The sequence below is a fragment of the Borostomias antarcticus genome, assembly GCF_949987555.1.
Source record: "Borostomias antarcticus genome assembly, contig: scaffold_136, whole genome shotgun sequence".
Classification (NCBI taxonomy): Eukaryota; Metazoa; Chordata; class Actinopteri; order Stomiiformes; family Stomiidae; genus Borostomias; species Borostomias antarcticus.
In genome coordinates, this window is record NW_028176316.1 from 76,610 (window position 1) to 103,472 (window position 26,863).

The 26,863-nt window shown below is 52.7% G+C and overlaps 1 protein-coding gene across 1 annotated transcript in view; it reads right to left on the reverse strand.

The window, feature by feature from the left end:
• Positions 1–26,863, reverse strand: part of myg1 (myg1 exonuclease) — a 47,431-nt gene that overhangs the window by 14,921 nt on the left and 5,647 nt on the right. Inside the window, exons 3-6 of the mRNA XM_084462591.1 lie at positions 22,640–22,799; positions 18,858–19,007; positions 9,743–9,865; positions 9,297–9,478 (exon numbers count right to left, since the gene is read on the reverse strand). Of these exons, the coding sequence (XP_084318717.1) occupies positions 9,297–9,478; positions 9,743–9,865; positions 18,858–19,007; positions 22,640–22,799 (615 nt within the window). The remainder of the gene's footprint in view (positions 1–9,296; positions 9,479–9,742; positions 9,866–18,857; positions 19,008–22,639; positions 22,800–26,863) is intronic.

Below are 26,863 nucleotides of genomic sequence, written 5' to 3' on the forward strand. Positions count from 1 at the left end.
ACTAGTGACTAGTCTACCAGTCCTCTATTGGGCTGGGGCTGGGCTGGGGCTGGTATAGGGCTGGTATAGGGCTGGTATGGGGCTGGTATGGGGCTGGTATAGGGCTGGTATGGGGCTGGTATAGGGCTGGTATGGGGCTGGTATGGGGCTGGTATGGGGCTGGTATGGGGCTGGTATAGGGCTGGTATAGGGCTGGTATGGGGCTGGTATAGGGCTGGTATGGGGCTGGTATGGGGCTGGTATGGGGCTGGTATGGGGCTGGTATGGGGCTGGTATAGGGCTGGTATAGGGCTGGTATAGGGCTGGTATAGGGGTGGTATGGGGCTGGTATGGGGCTGGTATGGGGCTGGTATAGGGCTGGTATGGGGCTGGTATAGGGCTGGTATGGGGCTGGTATAGGGCTGGTATGGGGCTGGTATAGGGCTGGTATAGGGCTGGTATGGGGCTGGTATAGGGCTGGTATAGGGCTGGTATAGGGCTGGTATAGGGCTGGTATGGGGCTGGTATGGGGCTGGTATGGGGCTGGTATAGGGCTGGTATAGGGCTGGTATGGGGCTGGTATGGGGCTGGTATGGGGCTGGTATGGGGCTGGTATAGGGCTGGTATAGGGCTGGTATAGGGCTGGTATGGGGCTGGTATGGGGCTGGTATAGGGCTGGTATGGGGGTGGTATGGGGCTGGTATAGGGCTGGTATAGGGCTGGTATGGGGCTGGTATGGGGGTCGTATGGGGGTGGTATGGGGGTGGTACGGGGCTGGTACGGGGCTGGTACGGGGCTGGTACGGGGCTGGTATAGGGCTGGTATGGGGCTGGTATGGGGCTGGTATAGGGCTGGTATAGGGCTGGTATGGGGCTGGTATGGGGGTGGTATAGGGCTGGTATAGGGCTGGTATAGGGCTGGTATAGGGCTGGTATCGGGCTGGTATCGGGCTGGTATAGGGCTGGTATGGGGTTGGTATGGGGCTGGTATGGGGCTGGTATGGGGCTGGTATGGGGCTGGTATAGGGCTGGTATGGGGCTGGTATGGGGCTGGTATGGGGCTGGTATAGGGCTGGTATGGGGCTGGTATGGGGCTGGTATAGGGCTGGTATGGGGGTGGTATGGGGATGGGTATGGGGCTGGTATGGGGGTGGTATAGGGCTGGTATAGGGCTGGTATGGGGCTGGTATGGGGCTGGTATAGGGCTGGTATGGGGCTGGTATAGGGGTGGTATGGGGCTGGTATAGGGCTGGTATAGGGCTGGTATAGGGCTGGTATAGGGCTGGTATAGGGCTGGTATAGGGCTGGTATGGGGCTGGTATGGGGCTGGTATGGGGGTGGTATAGGGCTGGTATGGGGCTGGTATAGGGCTGGTATAGGGCTGGTATGGGGGTGGTATAGGGCTGGTATAGGGCTGGTATAGGGCTGGTATAGGGCTGGTATAGGGCTGGTATGGGGCTGGTATGGGGATGGTATGGGGCTGGTATGGGGCTGGTATGGGGCTGGTATAGGGCTGGTATGGGGGTGGTATGGGGCTGGTATGGGGGTGGTATGGGGCTGGTATGGGGCTGGTATAGGGCTGGTATAGGGCTGGTATAGGGTTTGTATGGGGCTGGTATAGGGCTGGTATAGGGCTGGTATGGGGCTGGTATGGGGCTGGTATAGGGCTGGTATGGGGGTGGTATGGGGCTGATATGGGGGTGGTATGGGGCTGGTATGGGGCTGGTATGGGGCTGGTATAGGGCTGGTATAGGGCTGGTATAGGGCTGGTATGGGGCTGGTATAGGGCTGGTATAGGGCTGGTATAGGGCTGGTATAGGGCTGGTATGGGGCTGGTATAGGGCTGGTATAGGGCTGGTATAGGGCTGGTATGGGGCTGGTATAGGGCTGGTATAGGGCTGGTATGGGGCTGGTATAGGGCTGGTATAGGGCTGGTATAGGGCTGGTATAGGGCTGGTATGGGAGCTGGTATGGGGCTGGTATGGGGGTGGTATGGGGCTGGTATAGGGCTGGTATAGGGCTGGTATGGGGCTGGGTATGGGGCTGGTATGGGGGTCGTATGGGGGTGGTATGGGGGTGGTACGGGGGTGGTACGGGGGTGGTACGGGGGTCGTACGGGGGTGGTACGGGGGTGGTACGGGGCTGGTATGGGGCTGGTACGGGGCTGGTATGGGGCTGGTATAGGGCTGGTATGGGGCTGGTATGGGGCTGGTATAGGGCTGGTATGGGGCTGGTATAGGGCTGGTATGGGGCTGGTATGGGGCTGGTATAGGGCTGGTATAGGGCTGGTATAGGGCTGGTATGGGGCTGGTATGGGGCTGGTATAGGGCTGGTATAGGGCTGGTATAGGGCTGGTATGGGGCTGGTATAGGGCTGGTATGGGGCTGGTATAGGGCTGGTATGGGGCTGGTATAGGGCTGGTATAGGGCTGGTATAGGGCTGGTATAGGGCTGGTATAGGGCTGGTATGGGGCTGGTATGGGGCTGGTATGGGGCTGGTATAGGGCTGGTATAGGGCTGGTATGGGGGTGGTATGGGGCTGGTATGGGGCTGGTATGGGGCTGGTATAGGGCTGGTATGGGGCTGGTATAGGGCTGGTATGGGGCTGGTATAGGGCTGGTATGGGGGTGGTATGGGGCTGGTATAGGGCTGGTATGGGGCTGGTATAGGGCTGGTATGGGGCTGGTATGGGGCTGGTATAGGGCTGGTATAGGGCTGGTATGGGGCTGGTATAGGGCTGGTATAGGGCTGGTATAGGGCTGGTATGGGGCTGGTATGGGGCTGGTATAGGGCTGGTATAGGGCTGGTATGGGGCTGGTATAGGGCTGGTATGGGGCTGGTATAGGGCTGGTATAGGGCTGGTATGGGGCTGGTATGGGGCTGGTATAGGGCTGGTATAGGGCTGGTATAGGGCTGGTATAGGGCTGGTATAGGGCTGGTATGGGGCTGGTATGGGGCTGGTATGGGGCTGGTATAGGGCTGGTATAGGGCTGGTATAGGGCTGGTATGGGGGTGGTATGGGGCTGGTATGGGGCTGGTATAGGGCTGGTATGGGGCTGGTATGGGGCTGGTATAGGGCTGGTATAGGGCTGGTATGGGGGTGGTATAGGGCTGGTATAGGGCTGGTATGGGGCTGGTATAGGGGTGGTATGGGGCTGGTATGGGGCTGGTATGGGGGTGGTATGGGGGTGGTATAGGGCTGGTATGGGGCTGGTATGGGGCTGGTATGGGGCTGGCATGGGGGTGGTATGGGGCTGGTATGGGGCTGGTATGGGGCTGGTATGGGGCTGGTATAGGGGTGGTATGGGGCTGGTATGGGGGTGGTATGGGGCTGGTATGGGGCTGGTATGGGGCTGGTATGGGGGTGGTATGGGGCTGGTATGGGGCTGGTATGGGGCTGGTATGGGGCTGGTATGGGGGTCGTATGGGGGTGGTATGGGGCTGGTATGGGGCTGGTATGGGGGTGGTATGGGGGTGGTATGGGGGTGGTATGGGGCTGGTATAGGGCTGGTATAGGGCTGGTATGGGGGTGGTACGGGGGTGGTACGGGGGTGGTACAGGGCTGGTATAGGGCTGGTATAGGGCTGGTATGGGAGCTGGTATGGGGTGGTATAGGGCTGGTATAGGGCTGGTATGGGGCTGGTATAGGGCTGGTATGGGGCTGGTATAGGGCTGGTATAGGGCTGGTATGGGGCTGGTATGGGGGTGGTACGGGGGTGGTACGGGGGTGGTACAGGGCTGGTATAGGGCTGGTATGGGGCTGGTATAGGGCTGGTATGGGGCTGGTATAGGGCTGGTATAGGGCTGGTATAGGGCTGGTATAGGGCTGGTATGGGGCTGGTATGGGGCTGGTATGGGGCTGGTATGGGGGTGGTATGGGGCTGGTATAGGGCTGGTATAGGGCTGGTATGGGGCTGGGTATGGGGCTGGTATGGGGGTCGTATGGGGGTGGTATGGGGGTGGTACGGGGGTGGTATGGGGGTGGTATGGGGGTCATATGGGGGTGGTACGGGGCTGGTATGGGGCTGGTATGGGGCTGGTATGGGGCTGGTATAGGGCTGGTATAGGGCTGGTATAGGGCTGGTATAGGGCTGGTATGGGGCTGGTATGGGGGTGGTATAGGGCTGGTATGGGGCTGGTATGGGGGTGGTATAGGGCTGGTATAGGGCTGGTATGGGGGTCGTATAGGGCTGGTATAGGGCTGGTATGGGGGTGGTATAGGGCTGGTATGGGGCTGGTATGGGGCTGGTATAGGGCTGGTATGGGGGTGGTATAGGGCTGGTATGGGGCTGGTATGGGGGTGGTATAGGGCTGGTATAGGGCTGGTATAGGGCTGGTATAGGGCTGGTATGGGGCTGGTATGGGGCTGGTATGGGGGTGGTATGGGGCTGGTATAGGGCTGGTATGGGGGTGGTATGGGGCTGGTATAGGGCTGGTATGGGGCTGGTATAGGGCTGGTATAGGGCTGGTATGGGGCTGGTATGGGGCTGGTATGGGGGTGGTATGGGGCTGGTATAGGGCTGGTATAGGGCTGGTATGGGGCTGGGTATGGGGCTGGTATGGGGGTGGTATGGGGCTGGTATGGGGTGGTATGGGGGTGGTACGGGGCTGGTATGGGGGTGGTATAGGGCTGGTTTGGGAGCTGACCAGCAGGGTTCTGGTTTTATTCATCATGAAGCATTGAACTATTTCCAGCCCCTCACTGTGAGAGAACATAGTCTTCCATTCATTTTCATTTTTTTTGTATCCTCATTAATTTTATTATTCATATTTTGATGTCCTTTGTCTTGATGTTTGTTGACTGTTTTGTATAAGTTTAGCAATAAAAAATGATACATATTTCATAGCAATGGGGAATATGATGAGTACAGGATAGATATTGCTGCATTGATGCTCGTAGTAATGGACCCTTGGATCCAAGCAGTGACTTGGTTCCTCTCTCCAGACAGCATAGCTACAGATTAACAACATGCAAGAAATATGCTCACTCCCATTTGGTAGTGATTGAAAATTCAGTTTTCTCTGATTGGAGGCACAGCAGGGGGAATCTTCTAGACAGAAAGCTAATCTTGGGCTTAAATTGAAGCTCATAAACTTGGGAAGTTTTTTTATGTACAAGTAAGGCAGTGACATATACAATAAAGTGCTTGAAAATAATCACTTTTGATGAGAATTTGTCAAGCGGACAGACATTTTTTTTGTCTTTTTGGGTGTTGGTGGATGTTGAGGATGATATTTGAAAATAGAAAGGCAGCAAGACCCAGAATCTTATTTTCCTAGTTCCCCTGTGTTCCAGGATACTCCATGCTAAACCTCATACTTGTATGACTGTATCTGTATCTGTATCTATATGCAGTTGCAGTACCGTAATATCTGCATTGCTAAGGTAACAAAAAACCTCCTGATGGGTGGAACTGGCTCCCGGCCTGTAACACCTCTCCTCCTCTCCTCACCATCCTCTCCTCTCCTCCTCACCATCCTCTCCTCACCATCCTCTCCTCCCCTCCTCACCATCCTCTCCTCTCCTCCCCTCCCCTCCTCACCATTCTCTCCTCCCCTCTCCTCCCCTCACCATCCTCTCCTCTCCTCCCCTCCTCACCATCCTCTCCTCTCCTCTCCTCCCCTCTCCACCATCCTCTCCTCTCCTCCCCTCCCCTCTCCTCCTCACCATCCTCCCCTCTCCTCCTCTCCTCACCATCCTCTCCTCTCCTCCCCTCTCCTCCCCTCTTCACCATCCTTTCCTCTCCTCCCCTCTCCTCCCCTCTTCACCATCCTCCCCTCTCCTCCCCTCCTCACCATCCTCCCCTCTCCTCCCCTCCTCCTCACCATCCTCCCCTCTCCTCCTCTCCTCACCATCCTCTCCTCTCCTCCCCTCCCCACCATCCTCTCCTCCCCTCCCCTCCTCACCATCCTCCCCTCTCCTCCCCTCACCATCCTCCCCTCTCCTCCTCTCCTCACCATCCTCTCCTCACCATCCTCTCCTCTCCTCCCCTCTCCTCCCCTCACCATCCTCTCCTCACCATCCTCTCCTCCCCTCTCCTCCCCTCACCATCCTCTCCTCTCCTCCCCTCCCCTCTTCCCCTCTCCTCCCCTCCTCACCATCCTCCCCTCTCCTCCCCTCACCATCCTCCCCTCTCCTCCTCTCCTCACCATCCTCTCCTCACCATCCTCTCCTCTCCTCCCCTCTCCTCCCCTCACCATCCTCTCCTCACCATCCTCTCCTCCCCTCACCATCCTCCCCTCTCCTCTCCTCACCATCCTCTCCTCACCATCCTCTCCTCCCCTCACCATCCTCCCCTCTCCTCCCCTCACCATCCTCTCCTCTCCTCACCATCCTCCCCTCTCCTCCCCTCACCATCCTCCCCTCTCCTCCCCTCACCATCCTCTCCTCTCCTCTCCTCACCATCCTCCCCTCTCCTGTCTTATCCCCTCCTCTCTCCTCGTCATATAAAGACAGAAGAGTGAGAGAATGAGGAGATACAGACAGAAGAGTGAGAGAATGAGGAGATACAGACAGAAGAGTGAGAGAATGAGGAGATACAGACAGAAGAGTGAGATAATGAGGAGATACAGACAGAAGAGTGAGAGAATGAGGAGATACAGACAGAAGAGTGAGAGAATGAGGAGATACAGACAGAAGAGTGAGAGAATGAGGAGATACAGACAGAAGAGTGAGAGAATGAGGAGATACAGACAGAAGAGTGAGATAATGAGGAGATACAGACAGAAGAGTGAGAGAATGAGGAGATACAGACAGAAGAGTGAGAGAATGAGGAGATACAGACAGAAGTGAGAGAATGAGGAGATACAGATAGAAGAGTGAGATAATGAGATACAGACAGAAGAGTGAGAGAATGAGGAGATACAGACAGAAGAGTGAGAGAATGAGGAGGTAAAGACAGAAGAGTGAGAGAATGAGGAGATACAGACAGAAGAGTGAGAGAATGAGGAGATAGACAGAAGAGTGAGAGAATGAGGAGATACAGACAGAAGAGTGAGAGAATGAGGAGATACAGACAGAAGAGTGAGAGAATGAGGAGATACAGACAGAAGAGTGAGAGAATGAGGAGATACAGACAGAAGAGTGAGAGAATGAGGAGATACAGACAGAAGAGTGAGATAATGAGGAGATACAGACAGAAGAGTGAGAGAATGAGGAGGTAAAGACAGAAGAGTGAGTCATCATGGCCTGACGATACAGAGCCCCCTCTGAGAGTGTTAGTAGCAGTTCACTCACTCAGATGTGATCTCCCTCCTCTCTGTTCATTCTCTACCTCATTCTCTCCCTCCTCTCTCTGTTCATTCTCTCCCTCCTCTCTGTTCATTCTCTACCTCATTCTCTACCTCCTCTCTGTTCATTCTCTCCCTCCTCTCTGTTCATTCTCTACCTCCTCTCTGTTCATTCTCTCCCTCGTCTCTCTGTTCATTCTCTACCTCCTCTCTCTGTTCATTCTCTCCCTCCTCTCTCTGTTCATTCTCTCCCTCCTCTCTCTGTTCATTCTCTACCTCCTCTCTCTGGTCATTCTCTCCTTCATTCTCTGCACAACCAAACAGAAGAACACCCCCACACCTTTACAAGCTGAACCCCCCCACACCTTTACAAGCTGAACCCCCCCACACCTTTACAAGCTGTCAGTAAACAAGCAGTCTAACCGCAGCTCTACTGCGTCAGTCAGCATCAACTGTCAGCATCCATCAAAAATCCAGAAATGAACCTCGGTGATTCTCTAGCGTCGGACGCAGGCATCGAATGCGACGCAACGGCTGCAGCGGAGCGCCGTCATTAATCACAATGGATGAATCTCCTCAGCGTCTGACGGTCAACGCTGTTACTAACGGACCAGTGGAGCCAAGACGTTACTTGGTTCTGGACCAAATCAACCGGACTGAGATCGCCTAGAGAGGGTGGTCTCGGCACACTTGCAATCCCTCCCCAGAGCGGTTCATTTGCAGTGAGAATGCAAGCAACCCGATACCAACACCCATACAACTCACCTGCTGTAGCCCACCTGCACTAGGCTGAACACAGTCCCAACAGGGCCAATCTCTGGCCTGTTCTGCACATTCTGGAGGACGCTGGTCACAAGACGTGGATCAACGTGGAACAGCGACATGGCACAATGCCTCATCCAAGATTTGGGCAGACGATCAAATTGTTTGATTAGATGCCTCAACACATTGTTTTCGAGACGTAGCCTTGATGCTCGCTCAAAGTGAATGTGTTCATATAACACTGCTACACAAACTATTGTACACACACTACTGATGCACCATTTCCATTCAACCATAGCAGGGTGATTTTGTCCAGATGAAGGAAAGTCAGAGGGGTTTCAGAAAATCCGAAAACATCCTGCAAAATTCTGACCAATCACAAAACCGTTCGCAAGCACGTGGCCTTTAGGGCGTATTCACACGTACAGTTTGTTTTGCTTTGTCCTGATTGCCATACGAAGGCAAACCGAACCAAGGTCCGCGTGCAGCATCGCAACATTATTATTCACTGAATCAGAACAAAGCGAGAGCAAGTGCAGGTCTGGACACGCCCCTGACTGCGAGATGCTTTCCTGTGGCGTCGCTGGGATCTCACACCAGGTGTGAGCTCACCTCAGGGAACAGGGATGACATCACTAGCACCAAACGAGACTTCCTGCAATCAACACCCCTGAGAAATAACACTTACTTCCTGCTTGTGATAATGATTATATATATCAGCCGGGCCATGAGGGGCAGTTAGAGCAGGAGAGAAGGGATCAGAGAGACGTCAGAGAGACGCTCAGATAGAGAGACGCTCAGAGAGAGAGACGCTCAGAGAGACGCTCAGAGAGACGTTCAGAGAGAGAGACGCTCAGAGAGACGCTCAGAGAGAGACGCTCAGAGAGAGACGCTCAGAGAGACGCTCAGAGAGAGACGCTCAGAGAGAGACGCTCAGAGAGACGCTCAGAGAGAGACGCTCAGAGAGAGACGCTCAGAGAGACGCTCAGAGGGTCTCAGATAGAGAATCTGATTCTAATGTGCACTGATACTTGTGTGTGAGTGTGATGTGGTCATCCAGGCTGGTCAAGCCCAGGAGAACGTCTCACTGACCACCAGGAACTAGCTGACTCATCCAACACAAACTAGCTGACTCATCCAACAGAAACTAGTTGACTCATCACACAGAAACTAGTTTTGAGAAGTGCTTTCAAATGTACTGTGTGCTTCTTAAACCTACAGTGTGAGAATGTGGGAGAATACAGTAGATCTGTGTGTGCGTGTGTGTGTGTGTGTGTGTGTGTGTGTGTGTGTGTGTGTGTGTGTGTGTTTGCGCGCTATACCACACCTGTTCTGGAAGGTGTGGAGGCCGGCAGGCACACACTGGACCCTCCACTGGCCGTTCTGATCGGGGAAGAGGACGAACTTGATGGGCGTCTCCACCTCCAGATCCTTCTCCAGGCTGAACAGGTGCTCCTTCCAGGGACAGCCCCCCTGGGAGAACACCAACACCTCTCCACTGGGGTCCACCTGAACACAGCACAGAACCACACTTCACCCACCTGAACACCAGCACAGAACCACACACTTCACCCACCTGAACACCAGCACAGAACCACACTTCACCCACCTGAACACAGCACAGAACCACACTTCACCCACCTGAACACCAGCACAGAACCACACTTCACCCACCTGAACACCAGCACAGAACCACACACCTAAGGGTACCTGAGCATAGGTTGTCAGACAGTGTGTGTGTGTGTGTTGTTGTTGTTGTTGTCGGTAGGTTACCTGGTTCCTCATCCGAACTGCCTCCTCCACCACCACGCGGGCCGGCAGCCAGGAGTTCTGGTAGAAGTCCACCCGGTCCAGGAACTCAGCCCCCACTAGGGCCAGGGCCTTCCTGAAGCCCTCCTGGGACAGACGGGGGGGGGGGGGGGGGGGAGACCACCTTTAGCATCTAGCTAGCCCGATGCTAGCCAATCTGAATGGGTAGCCCTCATGGATGTATTAATAGAACTGGATACAGCCACTCCATTCACTGACCGCTATCAACAATGAAGCCCTATTGAACTGCACCATCTTGGCAAATTTGTAGTCATTTGACCATTTCCGGTGACTTTTGTACTTGCGCAGTTGAGCTTCTGTCCTACGCGCGTCCACGGTCAACGTTGGCACCGCTTCTAGCTATCGAATGGCCGACTGGTGTAAGATGGATAGCCTAACGTTAGAGAGATAAATGTAGGCTATGGTTATGTTAATAAAGCTAACAATGATGTTGTAACATGCATGCAGCACTGCCGATCTGAACGATTGATTCATTATTACCATGGATGGCGAATGTGAAATGGCAGCCACGAACTCAGCGGGTTATCCGAGATGCGGTAGCAGCGGCCAAAGCTCCTGCTGGCGGGGAGTGAAGCTCTTCTTCTTCTCGATTTAACAAAAACAGGTTAATATGCAAGCCGGTTTTCATTGCTAAATCAAAGCGGGGAGAGCCGGGAACGTGCGTGGACGCGCGTCGGACAGAAAAGCTAAACTGCGCAAGTACAAAAGTCACCGGAAATAGCAAAATGACTACAAATCTAGCCAAGATGGCGCGGTTCAATAGGCCTTCACTTTAGATTTCGAATCCTGGGGGCTTGGTAGCCCTGCGAGTGCTACAGTAGTTAGCACTGAGCTCGGCTGATGCTATGCCTGTAAGCTACATTCACACCTTTTAAACAAAGAGCCTGAAAAAGTATTTGTTCAGCCAACACTAAGCGCTCCTCGCCAGTCTAGTTCTTTCATTCACCAGTCTAGCTTCTCAGTGAGGACTTCAGACTGGCTTCACAGTGAGGACTTCAGACTGGCTTCACAGTGAGGACTTCAGACTGGCTTCACAGTGAGGACTTCAGACTGGCTTCACAGTGAGGACTTCAGACTGGCTTCAAAGTGAGGACTTCAGACTGGCTTCACAGTGAGGACTTCAGAAGACGGACGCGGAAGTGCCGATCGGGCGGTAGATTCGAAGTGTTTGGTTCTGGTGGGATTGCATAAACTGTACTCTGACTGTATCAACATGTCTACTAGTTCGGATGGTGGTGGTGGTAGTGGTGAGTACAAGACACAAATGGAGTGGAGTGAGGCGAGGCCGAGGAGGAGCTTGAAGAGGAGAGATCGGGGGCAGGGTTCGGGAGGTAGTGAGTCCGAGGGCGGCTGTGTGAAGCAGTCGAGACTCGGTGGAGGTAGCTCTCCGATGAGCCCCGGTCGTGTCGTGGAAGGTAATTGTGGAGTTTGATCAGGATGGCGGGCACTGTCATCCCCTTAAACTGACTACGGCGATCGAGAAAGAGATAGGGAAGGTGAAGTTTGCTCGGTTTCTCGGCAATAGGCGAGTATTGATTTGTGCTAACAGCGAGATACAGAGTAGCAAGATCCTGGGGTTGTCGTCGCTTGGCGGGGAAAGGGTGAAGGCTCATGTTCCGGGTGCAATGGCACGGTTGAAGGGTGTGATTTCGGGTGTGCCTGTGAGTGTGTCTATGGAGGAGATCAAGAAGGAGCTGCGTGGAGGCAAGGTGGTTGAGGCCACTAGACTTATGAGCAAGAGGGATGGCGCGCTGACGGCCACCTTGTCAGTGGTTCTTCAGTTTGAGAAAGCCCTTCCTCCATCAGTGCAAATGGGTTACGTGAGGTATAGTGTGAGGGCGTTCATCCCCAAGCCGCTTAGATGTTTCAAGTGCCAGAGAATGGGGCACACAGCACAGCAGTGTAAGGGTCAGGTTAGATGCGCCCGTTGCGGGGGCCAACATGAGTATGGGAAGTGTGAGGTAGATGCCAAGATGCGTTGTTGTAATTGCGGGGGTGAGCACAGTGCTGCATATGGTGGATGTGTAGCGCAGATTGAAGCCAGGGAGGTCCAACGGGTTAAGGTGGTGACAGGGGTATCGTACGTGGAGGCACTGAAGACGGTTAGGGTGGCGGGGCCGAGCAGCAGGCCTCCTAGTGGTGTGACTGAGAGTGCTGCAGTGCAGAGTGTTGGTCCTGTGCCGGTCAGGCGGCCCCAGCCCCAAGCTCCAGCTCCACCGCCTAGTGTGTGTTCCCACAACTGTAGTGTTGGCGATGACACACTGGTAGTGGGCAAGGTGGATTTTGTGGCCTTCATCTGTCATGTCATGAATGTTGCAGCGCAGCATAAAGGGAAGAGCGATAAGATGAAAGCCATTGTGGAGGCAGCCGAAAGATTCCTTGCGGTGACTGAGGTTAAAGCGGAACAGATACATGCTTTGTTGACTAAACCAGTGGATAATGGGGAGGGTTGACACCTTACTGATGGTGCTTCACGTTCTGCAGTGGAATGCTAGGAGCCTTGTAGCCAATGGCCAAGAATTGAAGAAGTTTATATATGAGTTAGATGTAGTTCCTGATGTTGTGTGTGTGCAGGAGACTTGGCTGCGGCCTCAGTTGGATTTTGTGATCCCCGGGTTCAGGTCTGTAAGGAAAGATCGGGCGCACAATCAAAGTGGTGGGGGGTGTGCGACTTTTCTGAAAGATGGGCTAGCCTATAGGGAGGTGCCCTCTCCTGTGGATGTTGAATGTGTTGTGGTTGATTTGTGCAATCGGGAGGGGGGCAATATTAGGGTGGTCAATTTCTACAATCCGTGTAAGTCGCTTACAGTGGACATGTTCCAGGACATAGCTGGGGCGGTGTCTAGGAAGGAATTGTGGGTTGGGGATTTTAATGCACACAACAGTTTATGGGGCAGTCTTCATACAGACAGTAATGGTCAGGTGGTGGAAGACGTGTTGGATGGAAGGTCGCTGGTCTGCCTTAATGATGGGCAGGGCACGAGGCTTGATGTGAATAGGGGTACAATGTCCTGCCTGGATCTTACGCTGGTGTCAAGTAGTCTGGTGACGGCCTGTGAGTGGCGCGTTAAGACCGAGTCGTCTATTGGGAGTGACCACTTTCCAGTTCTCACGGTTGTTCGTGCGAGTGTGTATGTGCAAGACGGGTGTGCACTTACTGGGTGGTGTTTCGGGAAGGCTGACTGGGAGGTTTTTAGGTTGTCTTGTGAGGGCACGGCTCATCTGGTTGCTCTTGAAGGTAGCATAGAGGACTGCGCAGCTGAGATGGCTGGTCATATTTTGAATGCTGCCACTGTGAGTATACCAAGACGGTTGACCCAGCGTAGGAAGAAGGTGGTGCCGTGGTGGAATGAAGAATGCAGTAGTGCGGTTCGAGCGCGGAACAAGGCTCTTAGAGTTTTGAGGAGGGACCTGTCGCCTGAGAATTTGGTTGCCTACAAACGGAGTAGGGCTGTTGCTCGTAGGGTGGTGAAAGGCACAAAAAAGAGGTCGTGGACGGAATTTTGTTCCTCTATTGGCAGGAATGTGCAGCTGGGTGAAGTCTGGTCCATGTTTAAGAGAATGAGTGGGTCGAGGGCATCAGTCCGTATTCCTGCACTGAATGTTGGAGAGAGGCTGGCAGTGTCTGATAAAGAGAAGGCGGATATGTTGGGTCGTGCTTTTGCTGCAGTGCATAGTGGGGAGCACCTGGATGAAGTGCATAGGCAGCAGAAGATCTGCACTCTTAGTAGACATGGGAATGTGTGGGATCGGAGAGGTGAGTTTGGGTCAACTCTAGATGTGGACTTCACAATGACAGAGCTCAAATTAGCTTTGCAGGGTACCGGGTATTCAGCCCCAGGGCAGGACCAGTTATGCTATGCCATGTTCCGACAGCTACCCGTGGCTTCTTTGCAGCTAGTACTGAGGTTTTTTAATAGAATCTGGAGTGAGGGCCTCTTGCCATGTGGGTGGAAGAGTGCAGTGATTTTGCCGTTTCATAAGCCTGGGAAGGACCCTGCTGTGCCTGATGGCTACATGCCCATCGCTTTGACTTCTCATTTGTGCAAATGGATGGAGAAGATGATAGTTCGCAGGCTGTGTCATGTGCTGGAACGGAGAGGGCTACTGAGTCACTGTCAGAGTGGATTTAGGAAAGGGCGTTCCACGCTGGATGCTCTGGTTGGAGTCTGCTCTGATGTTGAAAAGTCAATGAAAATGAAGGAGGGGATGGTGATAGTGTATTTTGACATTGAAAAGGCGTACGACTCTATGTGGAGGGATGGGCTACTTATCAAGTTGAGCTGTTTGGGTATTGTGGGGAGGTTGTACAATTGGGTTATGGACTTTTTGACGGGTAGGACACTTAGAGTCAAGGTGGGTGCGGACGTCTCAGAGCTGTTCAGCATAGTGAGTGGTATCCCTCAAGGGAGTGTGATCAGCCCGGTGTTGTTTAATGTGATGATTAATGATATTTTTGCGAACCTTGAGGGATGCATCAAGTCGGCTCTTTATGCAGACGATGGGGCCATTTGGATGAGGGGAAGGAATGTGCCGTACGTGTTCGGGAAGCTGAGGCAGGCAATTGAGAAGGTGGAAAGGTGGTCTTATGAGTGGGGGTTCAAACTGTCAGCGAGCAAGTCCTGCTACATGGTGTTCACTAATAAGCGCAAGCTCGAGGCTGGGGGGCTCATGCTCTATGGTCGGCCTCTGGAGTTGGTTACAGAGTTTAAATACCTGGGCCTATGGCTCGACAGCAGGTTAACATGGGCAGTACACATTCGCCACTTGGAAACCAAGTGCAAAAAGGTTGTCAATCTACTGCGTGCTGTGGCTGGGTGTGACCGGGGGGCAGGAACGCAGTCAATGCTGGACATTTATAGGGCACTGATGAGGTCAGCTCTGGACTATGGGGGTGTGGTGTATGCAGCGGCAGCTAAGTCTACATTGCTTAAAGTGGATCGGTTGCAATACAGGGCTCTGCGGATCTGTTTGGGGGCTATTAGATCTACCCCCAATAATGCGGTGCTCGTAGAAGGTGGAGAAATGCCACTGGAGCTCAGGCGGGAGAAACTGGCGCTGGCCTACTGGGTTAGGCTGCAAGGGTGTGGGGACGACCACCTTGCTAAACTCACGTTGCAGGACTGCTGGGAACTCAATAGGTTCCAGGGGACTGGGTTTGGGTGGACTATTGCAGCCACAGTGAGGGACTATGGGCTGGAGGGGATGGAGTTCACTAGGTCCGCCCCAGTTAGTTGGGTGCCCCCTTGGCTCTTCCCTGACGTAACCGTGGACAGGCGCGTTCTGGAGAGGAAGCATGGATGGCAGCCGGGTGAAGTGGGTATGAACACGGGCATGTATCTGCGTGCGAGTTACTACGGGTGTGTGGAGATCTACACTGACGGGTCAAAGGATGAACTGGATAGAGTAGGGGTTGGAGTGTATGTCCCGGGGTTCGAAGTGGGTCTTTCCAAGCGGCTGTCTGATATGTTATCTGTGTATACGGCTGAAATGGTGGCGGTCATCCTTGGGTTGCAGTGGGTGGAGGAGGTCAGACCTGATAGAGTGGTGGTGTGCACGGACTCCAAATCAGTGCTGGACAGTATACAGTCCACCCAGTCCATCAGGGAGGATCTACTTATTGAATTGTATCACAGTTTGTTTAGGCTTCACAGGGGTGGGATAGACGTGCAGTTTTGTTGGGTTCCAGCACATGAGGGGGTGACAGGGAATGAGACTGCAGACCGACTGGCGAAAGGTGCGCTGACTAAGGTCATCTCGGTGCCTGTTCCGCTCGGGAAGGGAGAGGGGAAAGCGGTGATTAGGAGGAAGGGATTTGAGTTCTGGCAGAAGAGGTGGGATGAAGACCAGAAGGGGAGGGGGTATCACAGGGTGCAGAAGTCAGTTATGGTGAAGAACTACACTGCGCAGAACAGGAGGGAGGAAATCGTCATGGCTAGACTCAGGTTTGATCACACGGGACTGAACGGCACCTTGTTTGTACTGGGGAAAAGGGGGAGTGGTACATGTGGGCACTGTGGAGCTGCAGAAAACACTGAACATGTTCTGTTGCACTGTCCCACCTATGAAGTAGAGAGAGGGAGACTCCGGGATAAGGTCAGAGAAGCAGGACGGGAATGGACTTTGAGGGGTTTACTGGGCATGGAGGGGGAGGGGGTAGGAATCTGCAGGAAGGCTCTATTTACTTTCTTGGGTGACACACGGTTGTGGGGCAGACTGTAGTCTGTGAGCACTAGGATGATGACATGATGATGCACACTCTTGTACAGTAGGTGGCGGTATGCACCTTTAAGCTGTTTGCGATCCGCCATAAAACCCAAGGAAGAAGAAGAAGAAGAAGTGAGGACTTCAGACTGGCTTCACAGTGAGGACTTCAGACTGGCTTCACAGTGAGGACTTCAGACTGGCTTCACAGTGAGGACTTCAGACTGGCTTCACAGTGAGGACTTCAGACTGGCTTCACAGTGAGGACTTCAGACTGGCTTCACAGTGAGGACTTCAGACTGGCTTCACAGTGAGGACTTCAGTCTGGCTTCACAGTGAGGACTTCAGACTGGCTTCACAGTGAGGACTTCAGACTGGCTTCACAGTGAGGACTTCAGACTGGCTTCACAGTGAGGACTTCAGACTGCCGGAGTCTCCCAGAGTTCTCTGGGGGAAAGAGCTTATCAGCCCAAATCACCTTCCACTGCCTCCAGAGTCCTCACCCCCGTCACCCCTGTCTCTCTCTCTCTCTCTCTCTCTCTCTCTCACACACACACACACACACACACACACACTTTTGCTAGCACCACTCTAATCTCCTCGTCTATTGAGTGTGTTGTAGAAGCTGGGATTTTTGTTTTTCAATTATCAAGAGTTGAAGGTCCTGGTGAGGGTGAGACCCTGTCTCGGTGAAGGATGCGTCTGAGACCCAGCCTGGTTCCTAGTCAGGGAGGGGTGTGTCTGAGACCCAGCCTGGTTCCTAGTCAGGGAGGGGGGTGTCTGAGACCCAGCCTGGTTCCTAGTCAGGGAAGGATGTGTCTGAGACCCAGCCTGGTTCCTAGTCAGGGAGGGGTGTGTCTGAGACCCAGCCTGGTTCCTAGTCAGGGAGGGGGTGTCTGAGACCCAGCCTGGTTCCTAGTCAGGGAGGGGTGTGTCTGAGACCCAGCCTGGTTCCTAGTCAGGGAGGGGGGTGTCTGAGACCCAGCCTGGTTCCTAGTCAGGGAGGGGGTGTCTGAGACCCAGCCTGGTTCCTAGTCAGGGAGGGGGTGTCTGAGACCCAGCCTGGTTCCTAGTCAGGGAGGGGTGTGTCTGAGACCCAGCCTGGTTCCTAGTCAGGGAGGGGTGTGTCTGAGACCCAGCCTGGTTCCTAGTCAGGGAGGGGTGCCAGCAGAGCACCAGGATACAGGCTGAACTACACGTGTTATGATTAGAGTATTCTCCACTGAGCACCTTTGCAACAACAAACCAGCTACTCCACCGAGGCTTGAAAGAGTGGAATAAAACCATCTCCTCCACTGAGACCATGTCAACAGTGGAATAAGAAGCTGATGTCAACATGAAACTCAGGGGGCTTATCATCACCCTCGGGGGGACTCCTCTCCTCTCCTCTCCTCTCCTCTCCTCTCCTCTCCTCTCCTCTCCTCTCCTCTCCTCTCCTCTCCTCTCCTCTCCTCTCCTTTCCCCTTCCCTTCCCTTCCCCTCCTCTCCTCTCCCCTCCCCTCCCCTCCTCTCCTCTCCTCTCCTCTCCTCTCCTCTCCTCTCCTCTCCTCTCCTCTCCTCTCCTCTCCTCTCCCCTCCCCTGTAATAATTCATTTTGTGGTTCCACTCCTTAGAAGCCTTCGGAAATTGTGTTCTATACTTTATTAAGCTTTCTCTTTGTTGCTGTCCTCCGACATGCTGTCCCCTCAATGCAGCTAAATATTTCATTCATTTTCCAAAGATGGTGCTTTTTTATTTTTCCTGTTTTGCAAAATTAACTTCTCATACATTAATGATGAAAAGAGAACTTGCCAACTGGTTGGGACCCATTGGGTATCTTATGTTCTCAACATTTTGGTAGAGTAACAGTCACTCTAGTATAGAAGCTCCTCTCAATGTGGGGAAAATGTACCCTAGCCTACAGCAATGAGTGGTCTTAAACAGGCCCACCTTTAATGTGGCTCTGCTGCTCCCCTGGGGGTTAATGAAGTCATATCTCATCTGTTGCTCCCCTGGGGGTTAATGAAGTCATATCTCATCTGATTTTATCTTAATATACCCTAGGCTGCATTCAGAGATCGCTGATGAAGACAACTAAATAAATTCTTAAAATGCACGCCTGAAGGCATTTCAATGGATATAATAAGACTGCAATAACACTGCAATGAACACATTCTGCAAACATGCTCTCGTCCACGCAGATAATAGTAGCAACGCTGTCTAGTTTAATGCAGCTTAATGTACTTATAATAATGTCTTATTAACATTTATTGTCGGGCATGTTGTTCATCTTGTCTTGGCTTGGTTGGTACTGGACCCAAATGCACAACTCAGGGGACAGGAGAAAAAAGGTCAAATGCCCGTTTATATCTAAAACGGCAAATATACAAACAAAGTGCTATCCTATAAGTCCTAACATTATAGGGGATATGATGACGCTAAATTCCAATTCCTATTATTATCTTCTGACGCGCGACTTGAAGTGCATTCCTTTGTGAGTGTGTTGTTCTTCCTCATGGCGCGACGTCGGCCAACAAGACGTGATGACGGATAGCCGTGCGCCCTGGAGACCACGCCCCCGCCAGGCTCCGCCCTGGAGACCACGCCCCTGCCAGGCTCCGCCCTGGAGACCACGCCCCTGCCAGGCCCCGCCCTGGAGACCAGCGCCACCGCCAGGCTCCGCCCTGGAGACCATGCCCCCGCCAGGCTCCGCCCTGGAGACCACGCCCCCGCCAGGCTCCGCCCTGGAGACCACGCCCCCGCCAGGCCCCGCCCTGGAGACCACGCCCCCGCCAGGCTCCGCCCTGCTGAGGACTGCGCCGCACTGGCGTCGTATGCAAACAGACGTTGCCTAACCGAAAGCACCCGCACGCACCTCTGTGTCCTGGCTGCTGCTGTTCCAGCGCGGGTTGAGGTGCCCGACGCGGGCGCTGAGCGCCGTGCTCACGGCGTAGCGGGGCTCGCCATCGTGCTGGGAGATCCCGTTGTCCACGGCGTCCACCTCCTCCACCAGGTTCTCATACAGCTACAGGACGAGGGAACACAGAGGGAACCGGATCATCATCCTAACTCTAACCCTCAACACCTAGGAGATCATCTCACCCTAACCCTCACCCTCAACACCTAGGAGATCATCTCACCCTCACCCTCAACACCTAGGAGATCATCTCACCCTCAACACCTAGGAGATCATCTCACCCTCACCCTCAACACCTAGGAGATCATCTCACCCTCACCCTCAACACCTAGGAGATCTCACCCTCACCCTCAACACCTAGGAGATCATCTCACCCTCACCCTCACCCTCAACACCTAGGAGATCATCTCACCCTCACCCTCAACACCTAGGAGATCATCTCACCCTCACCCTCAACACCTAGGAGATCATCTCACCCTCACCCTCAACACCTAGGAGATCATCTCACCCTCACCCTCAACACCTAGGAGATCATCTCACCCTAACCCTCACCCTCACCCTCAACACCTAGGAGATCATCTCACCCTCACCCTCAACACCTAGGAGATCATCTCACCCTCACCCTCAACACCTAGATCATCTCACCCTCACCCTCACCCTCAACACCTAGGAGATCATCTAACCCTAACCCTCAACACCTAGGAGATCATCTCACCCTCACCCTCAACACCTAGGAGATCATCTCACCCTCACCCTCACCCTCAACACCTAGGAGATCATCTAACCCTCACCCTCAACACCTAGGAGATCATCTCACCCTCACCCTCAACACCTAGGAGATCATCTCACCCTCACCCTCAACACCTAGGAGATCATCTCACCCTCACCCTCACCCTCAACACCTAGGAGATCATCTCACCCTCACCCTCAACACCTAGGAGATCATCTCACCCTCACCCTCACCCTCAACACCTAGGAGATCATCTCACCCTAACCCTCAACACCTAGGAGATCATCTCACCCTCACCCTCAACACCTAGGAGATCATCTCACCCTCACCCTCAACACCTAGGAGATCATCTCACCCTCAACACCTAGGAGATCATCTCACCCTCACCCTCACCCTCAACACCTAGGAGATCATCTCACCCGAACCCTCAACACCTAGGAGATCATCTCACCCGAACCCTAACCCTCAACACCTAGGAGATCATCTCACCCTCACCCTCAACACCTAGGAGATCATCTCACCCTCACCCTCAACACCTAGGAGATCATCTCACCCTAACCCTCAACACCTAGGAGATCATCTCACCCTCACCCTCAACACCTAGGAGATCATCTCACCCTCACCCTCAACACCTAGGAGATCATCTCACCCTCACCCTCAACACCTAGGAGATCATCTCACCCTCACCCTCAACACCTAGGAGATCATCTCACCCTCACCCTCAACACCTAGGAGATCATCACCCTCACCCTCAACACCTAGGAGATCATCTCACCCTAACCCTCACCCTCAACACCTAGGAGATCATCTCACCCTCACCCTCAACACCTAGGAGATCATCTCACCATCACCCTAACCCTCAACACCGGAGAGAAATAAACACCCCCAGAGACAATCATTATTACCTCACGGTCCAAAGAGTCGCTTTTCAACAAAACACTCCAAAATGCCACATAATAATTCAAGATTTCGGAAATTAAAAAATAACAATTATTAAATGTAATTAGCAGGTGAGTTTTATTGAGATCAATGATCTCATTCACAACAGTTCTTGTGCCCATCCCTGCCATGCCAGTTTGTTTCATCTGGTTTGATTAGTACGTACACACACACACACACACACACACACACACACACACACACACACACACACACACACACACACACACACACACACACACACACACACACACACACACATTAACAGGTGCCTCTGTCATCAATCAAACAGAGAGGATCTCCCAGCACGCCATCTCGCTCCAACAAATAGGATCAGAGTCCGTCTCCCTCTCTGTCCCACCTCGTCTCCCTCTCTGTCCCACCTCGTCTCTCTCTCTGTCCCACCATGTCTCCCTCTCTGTCCCACCTCGTCTCCCTCTCTGTCTCACCTCGTCTCTCTCTCTGTCTCACCTCGTCTCTCTCTCTGTCCCACCATGTCTCTCTCTCTGTCCCACCATGTCTCTCTCTCTGTCCCACCTCGTCTCTCTCTCTGTCTCACCTCGTCTCCCTCTCTGTCCCACCATGTCTCCCTCTCTCTCCCACCTCGTCTCTCTCTCTCTCCCACCATGTCTCTCTCTCTGTCCCACCATGTCTCCCTCTCTGTCCCACCATGTCTCCCTCTCTGTCCCACCTCGTCTCCCTCTCTGTCTCACCTCGTCTCTCTCTCTGTCTCACCTCGTCTCTCTCTCTGTCCCACCTCGTCTCCCTCTCTGTCCCACCATGTCTCTCTCTCTGTCCCACCTCGTCTCCCTCTCTGTCCCACCTCGTCTCCCTCTCTGTCCCACCTCGTCTCTCTCTCTGTCCCACCTCGTCTCCCTCTCTGTCCCACCATGTCTCCCTCTCTGTCCCACCTCGTCTCCCTCTCTGTCTCACCTCGTCTCTCTCTCTGTCTCACCTCGTCTCTCTCTCTGTCCCACCATGTCTCTCTCTCTGTCCCACCATGTCTCTCTCTCTGTCCCACCTCGTCTCTCTCTCTGTCTCACCTCGTCTCCCTCTCTGTCCCACCATGTCTCCCTCTCTCTCCCACCTCGTCTCTCTCTCTCTCCCACCATGTCTCCCTATCTGTCCCACCATGTCTCCCTCTCTGTCCCACCATGTCTCCCTCTCTGTCCCACCTCGTCTCCCTCTCTGTCTCACCTCGTCTCTCTCTCTGTCTCACCTCGTCTCTCTCTCTGTCCCACCTCGTCTCCCTCTCTGTCCCACCATGTCTCTCTCTCTGTCCCACCTCGTCTCCCTCTCTGTCCCACCTCGTCTCTCTCTCTGTCCCACCTCGTCTCTCTCTGTCCCACCTCGTCTCTCTCTCTGTCCCACCTCGTCTCCCTCTCTGTCCCACTATGTCTCCCTCTCTGTCTCACCTCGTCTCTCTCTCTGTCCCACCTCGTCTCTCTCTCTGTCCCACCTCGTCTCCCTCTCTGTCCCACCTCGTCTCTCTCTGTCTCACCTCGTCTCTCTCTCTGTCCCACCTCGTCTCTCTCTGTCTCACCTCGTCTCTCTCTCTGTCCCACCTCGTCTCCCTCTCTGTCCCACCTCGTCTCTCTCTCTGTCCCACCTCGTCTCCCTCTCTGTCCCACCTCGTCTCTCTCTCTGTCCCACCTCGTCTCTCTCTGTCTCACCTCGTCTCTCTCTCTGTCCCACCTCGTCTCCCTCTCTGTCCCACCTCGTCTCTCTCTCTGTCCCACCATGTCTCCCTATCTGTCCCACCATGTCTCCCTATCTGTCCCACCTCGTCTCCCTCTCTGTCCCACCTCGTCTCCCTCTCTGTCCCACCATGTCTCCCTCTCTGTCCCACCATGTCTCTCTCTCTGTCCCACCTCGTCTCTCTCTCTGTCCCACCTCGTCTCTCTCTCTGTCCCACCATGTCTCCCTCTCTGTCCCACCATGTCTCCCTCTCTGTCCCACCTCGTCTCCCTCTCTGTCCCACCTCGTCTCCCTCTCTGTCCCACCTCGTCTCTCTCTCTCTGTCCCACCATGTCTCCCTCTCTGTCCCACCATGTCTCCCTCTCTGTCCCACCTTGTCATAGAGCACCTCCAGCTGCCTGTCCTCCTGCTTCAGGCCGGTCAGCTGGGCCAGGACGTCTCGGCCGAAGTGCAGGTAGACGAGTCCGGCGGAGCTCAGCTTGGTCCCCCAGGGCTTCTCAGGACACACGCTGTGGAAGGTCTCCGCAAAGGTCCTGCAACACAGGCCACATCCCGCCATCAAAAACAACACAAGCCCATCCCGCCATCAAATCAATCTAGCGTATTTGTCATTAATGTATATGATGATACGGGAAGCGTGTTCAGTGAAGCGCTTAGCTGCGCCTAGTCTGGGGTCAAGCCCCTCAAAACATGGGCCGACGGGCGGAGCCAGTGAGGGGGCGGAGCCAGTGAGGGGGCGGGGCCAGCGCGTTAGCCTCCCTTTCAAATCCAGCTGTATTTCAACATTATTTCTTTGGAAGCGTATTGTTTGTGTAATAAAAACCTCAGTGAAGTGAGCGTTAACGTGGAAGAAAATCCAAGTAAATCTCACCCTGTGTGCCAGATATGTACTGTACTGTACCGACAGCTTGCTAGAGTGCAGGACTCGTTAGCAATACTTTAACAGTGGAAATCTTATCGCTGCCTTGTTGTAGGGGTGGCGGGATTTGAGTCTGCTTACAACAGCGGCTCCTCCAAGCAGACTCAAATCCCGCCACCCCTACAACAAGGCAGCGCAAGAGATGCTCAATTCCACCTCTGAGGACATCTCCAGAGATGCTTGGCTGGCAGCAGCTTGGAAGCAGGAGTGGCAGTCAGCAGGGCCCTCCCGCGTCCATCACTACATCTGGGACCCAGGAGGTGGCGCCATAGGAGGAGACGACCTACCACGCCGGCAATGGACCACACTGAACCGCCTGCGAACTGGGGTTGGTCGTTTTAAAACATCTATGAAGAAGTGGGGCCTGGCAGACAGTGCGGCATGCGAGTGCGGTGACCCTGAACAGACAGCCGAACACAATCACCACTTGCCCCTTGTACAGACCACCCTCGGAAGCCAGCCTCTTTGACCTAGGACCCGAGATGCTGGCATGGCTACACGACACCGAGTTGGACCTCTGACGTTACACGAAAGAAGAAGAAGTGGAAATCTGTGATCATTGACCAATCAGAGACGAAATCAGCTTCCCTGCAGAGTCAACTATCTGCACGGGCCAATCAGCATCCTGTTGAAAATCCAATCTTGCGCCCTGAAGTTCTTGTCTCAACGAGAGCTTCTAGGTACTCAGATTAAGCTGCGCCCAACGTAGAGCTTGAACCTACAACCCTGAGACGAAGTCTCACACTCTACCGACTGAACTAAGGCTGTGTCCACCAAAGCTTTTTTTCTCGTCTTAATATGCTGGGCCCGCTATGGGAGTAGAATCATGCCATAATTCGAAACTGAAAAAAAAAAGATGTGAAAGGTTGTAAGTCAAGTGTTTGAATGCTTGAACACGGTTTTGCAAGAGTGAAAATAGGTTTTGAAGGCTTGCACAATGTTTTGATAGGTTGAAAATAAAATTTGAATCTCTGAAAATGTTGTTTTGTATTTGAGTTTTCCTTTTTCACAGCTGCAACACTCCTTTTTCAACCATTCAAAGTCACTTTTTTAGAGATTTGGCCACACACTTGCAAGGTTGCGAGTCATGTCATTTTTGGAAACCAAACATAGCGTCTTGTGTCCATATCAGAATGACACTCATTTCTAGTGATTGGTGATATTGAAGTATCAATATCAACTTCTCAAAGCTAATTTTCTCCATTGTTGTTGTTGATGTTGCTAGAGTTGTTCAACCGTTTTGTCGAGAGCCGTCTTGTGTTTGTCCCGCCCCTTCTCCACTGTGATTGGACGGCTAGGTGAAAGCTGACATTGATGAGCTTAGCTGGCTCCGAGCTTTTCAGCCCAAGTTGAACATTTTTCAACTCGGGCAGGCTGACAAAAAACGCTTGTCGTGCACGGCGCAGCGAAGAAAATACTCTCAGCGCTACGCTGCTGGCATTTCCAAAAATGTGCCGCTCCCATTATAAACAATTCAAAACATACGCTGCGCTCAGGAAAAAAAGCTTTGGTGGACACACGGCCTAACAGTGTTTGAGTGTCTGTGCACGTGTGTAGAAGAAAAAACATGTTCAGCATGTTAGGCCTAGACTGCTCAGCATGTTAGGCTTAGCCTGACACTGAATCCCCATTTCCTCTCACTTCATTATTCAGTCTGAACAGGCTCCCAATGCAGACGTTTTCTGAGATGGGTGTCGCCGAAGGAGTCCTCAGTGATTAGTTCATCCCCTAACCAATCACGTTGCACAGTTTGATTCAAAGGACGCATTCAAAGGACAGTGATTGGCCTGGTTGGAATTCCAACCAAGAGATCACTCTGGATGAGAGCCTTTCCAGACCCTGAATCGCATTTCGATATTCACATTCAGGGGAGGAGGGAGGGCCGGGCGGTGTGGGGGGGGGGGGGGGGGGTGTTGGGCGACAGCATTAGCATGCTTATTGAGCGTGCTCAGACTTTCCTGCAGTGATTATCCAGGCATGGCATTGGATGAAGGAGGAGGAGGAGGAGGAGGAGGAGGAGGAGGAGGAGGAGGAGGAGGAGGAGGAGGAGGAGGAGGAGGAGGAGGCACGCAGGGACAGAGTCCTCACTCAGTCTCCTCTCTGGCAGTTAGAAAAGGTGACTTAGCGGTGGAAGGACTATAACTCAGAGGTACGTATCGTTGCAAAAAGCAACACTTGACAAGACAACCTACCTTACTCCTTTTTTGTGACCAAATTATTTTTCAACAACAATAAAAATTAACAGCGGACACATGGTAAAGTCGTAGATAACAGTAGTAAATACTAAAAGTGTAAATTATACAATCAGAGCAAATATTCCACATGGGTGAAAACATGCATACAAAGATGTACAGGTATATGTGCAAATACTAGATAACCCTACTATACTCCTAAACCAACCCAATAATGTCTAAATCCTATAACTATTGTTTGCGCTGAATGTGTTCAACCTTTTAATCCAATCATAAACAACCATTATGTAATCAAGTAAATAATTAGAAACGGTGCTCCGAGCGCCTGAATGCATTTCATGGCTCAGTGCATGCCAAAATTGAATGGATTCTAAATTGGCCCATACACCCCTCCACTGAGTTTCACCAAAAGCATGATTTGCGTAATCCTAGTCCTAGACAGATTTGTTAAAATATTTGATTCTGTTCATTCCACAGTGCGAGTCATGTTGTTTAAATTATGTGACCGAATGGACATTAGTTTTATTTTTCAGGCAGGTAAACATGACCTTTGTGCAAGTAGAGTAATAAATCCATGTTCTCCACAAGTTTCATAAAAAGCAATTTGGTAGTTTTTGTGTAATCCTAGTCCAAAAATGACAAGGTGAATGGATGGCTGTATTTGGCCGGCTCTCTGGCCACCCCTCAGGTGACAGCTGGCGGGGGCCAATGTCTCATTTAATTTCCTTTCCAACCTTTATTTATACTCGTGAAGCACTAAGATGTACCTCATTTACGGTGATGAATAGTTTACACAGAGACGCAAATCAACAAAACAAATGCAATGTACATTAATAATAATTTTAAAACAGTAACATGCGGTGAACTCCAGGCTCTACCCCTGCACACCCCAGTCCAAACCCCGTGTCTAGGCCTACAATAGGCTAAAATAAAATTTCCATATATTATGATTCCTTTTGAATATAAAAAAAACCAATAGGCCAATTCATTTTGTTCCATTAATGTGTCGGCTATTGACTAGTAGGCCTATGTGATGAAAAAACAGCCCTAAGATAAACCTGCCTATAGGCTAGCGGGCCACCATAGATAAACCTGCCTATAGGCTAGCAGGCCACCATAGATAAACCTGCCTATAGGCTAGCAGGCCACCATAGATAAACCTGCCTATAGGCTAGCAGGCCACCATAGATAAACCTGCCTATAGGCTAGCAGGCCACCATAGATAAACCTGCCTATAGGCTAGCAGGCCACCATAGATAAACCTGTCTATAGGCTAGCAGGCCACCATAGATAAACCTGCCTATAGGCTAGCAGGCCACCATAGATAAACCTGTCTATAGGCTAGCAGGCCACCATAGATAAACCTGCCGATAGGCTAGCAGGCCACCATAGATAAACCTGTCTATAGGCTAGTGGGCCACCGTAGATAAACCTGCCTATAGGCTAGCGGGCCACCATAGATAAACCTGCCTATAGGCTAGCAGGC